A 1,887-nucleotide genomic window follows, 5' to 3' on the forward strand; every position below is an offset into this window, starting at 1 on the left:
CTCTCTCAAGTTGTACTTCAATAGAACTTGTAGTAATAATATTACGTATTTGTGTTGTTCGCGATATTTTTTTTGAAATTTTCTATAATTTCTAATGTGAATTCTACAATTTCTACTTTTTCTACTTATCAAAAACTTAACAATTTGTTCAAAAATCTGAAATATCCAAATATCACAAAAAATATATTCACAAAAATAAATAAAACAACAAATTTTCATTATTTTCCGGTCCGTTGCCATTCATTTCACCCCCAAACATCATCAAAATTTTATTTAAAATATCATTTACATTTTCAATATTATCATTGCTATGATTCGCCATCAATTTATACAAATGAAAAATATCATCAAATATAAAACGTATATATATCTGATAATATTTTTCAAGTACTACTCATAAAACATAGGTGTCGTAATAATCGAGATCATGCCCAGATATAAAGGACATATCTTCTAAAATATTAATAAGTTTCAAAGTTGTCTGTATAGGTCTAACACGTGGTATATTTAGTAATGTTTCATCCATATTCAATTCGTTTACTTCCACCAAGTTACCATTTACATCCAATTCAGGTTCATGAGTAGCAAGTATACCAGGCATATAGTTTAAGACAGTAACACCATTACGACCTTCTTCAGCAGCCATAGCACGAAAATACATATCACGAGCCTTTTTGCATGACCCCATCAATGAACTGTATACAATTGGTTTCACTTGTAGGCTTGAAGTTATATTGACACACAATTTTTTCACGCCATCGAAATGCATAAATCTTAGAAATTCCTGGTTTAAAGCTACAGGTGCGTAAAGATTCTCTTGAACATATAATTTCCAATCCTTAGCAATTTGTGGTTCTATTAATTTACTTGTGGCATTAAGTCCTTCATTATGTAGAATAAATGCCAATTCAAAGTCATCTACTATGTAATTGTTAACTGAGGCAGCAAGTATTTCTCTGAAAGTTGCTCCAGAAACTTTTTGCCAGTCGCCAATGTCACAGCAAACAATTTCCACATCGTTTTCAAGAAACTCCAACTCTTTTTTCAATTCCTGCAGATTCTCTTCAGAATCATCTATTAACACAGCTACGGAGCCTGCCTTGAATCGACGACACATTTCTATGGTTAAAGTTTTTCCCAAGGGATTCGATATGCCGCTTAATATAAAAAAGCAGCGTTTATATAAATCAAATCTTTTTGATGCCATAACTATTAAATTTCCTCTTCCTTCCTTTTTTACAAATAAGATTTAATAAAACAATTAGTGGCGTGTATATTCACTTTCGTATTTTCAACTGTACTAAGAAATGCAATTGTTTTTCTCTACAAATCAACTTCCTATGTGAAGCGTGCGACATCTATCATGTCTACAGCACATTAAAGTGAAAACATGCCAAAGCATCTCTTATCTCTGTACTCAAAGTGAAAATTGATAAGCTCTGTCCTGGTAGAAGTTGGTTGTTATCAATAAATAATATATTTAATACGAAACTGAAAACAATTCAACGAAATTTTTAACATTTTTGAAAGTTTACACAAGGCTTTAGTAGTTTTATATATATGCATGTATATACATGTATGTATGTATGTATTGAGCTGTGATATTTTCGATGCGACGAATGACTAATTGGATTTTACCAGTGAAAACATCGTGATCGACCTCATAGCATATCGTGAGATATTTCAATTTATTAAAATATATCAAAGCAATCTTAATCCATGATCTTACTTAAGGTTTGAAATATCACACTAATATACCCGTAAAAAGATTTATTTTTCTAGCCAAGGGTTATATGAAGATCTTAGTATCTCTTAAATGTTACAAAAAAATTGTTTTATTAAATAATAAATTTTTTTTAATTTTTTTTTAACACATATCATATATGT

General features: G+C 29.9%; 1 protein-coding gene across 1 annotated transcript; it reads right to left on the reverse strand.

Moving 5' to 3' along the window:
• Window positions 1–229: 229 nt before the first annotated feature.
• Window positions 230–1,439, reverse strand: LOC119665139 (sepiapterin reductase-like). Its single transcript, XM_038074443.1, has one exon. The coding sequence runs from the start codon at window positions 1,205–1,207 to the stop codon at window positions 395–397; it is 813 nt and encodes a 270-aa protein (XP_037930371.1). The 5' UTR covers window positions 1,208–1,439; the 3' UTR covers window positions 230–394.
• Window positions 1,440–1,887: the final 448 nt, after the last annotated feature.

The sequence above is a fragment of the Teleopsis dalmanni genome, unplaced genomic scaffold (assembly GCF_002237135.1).
Source record: "Teleopsis dalmanni isolate 2A unplaced genomic scaffold, ASM223713v2 unscaffolded_contig_3630, whole genome shotgun sequence".
In the NCBI taxonomy this organism is placed as follows: domain Eukaryota; kingdom Metazoa; phylum Arthropoda; class Insecta; order Diptera; family Diopsidae; genus Teleopsis; species Teleopsis dalmanni.

Coding starts and splice junctions, on each gene's coding strand:
- LOC119665139 (XM_038074443.1), bottom strand. CDS start 1,207: ATGGCATCAAAAAGATTTGATTTATATAAACGCTGCTTTTTTATATTA.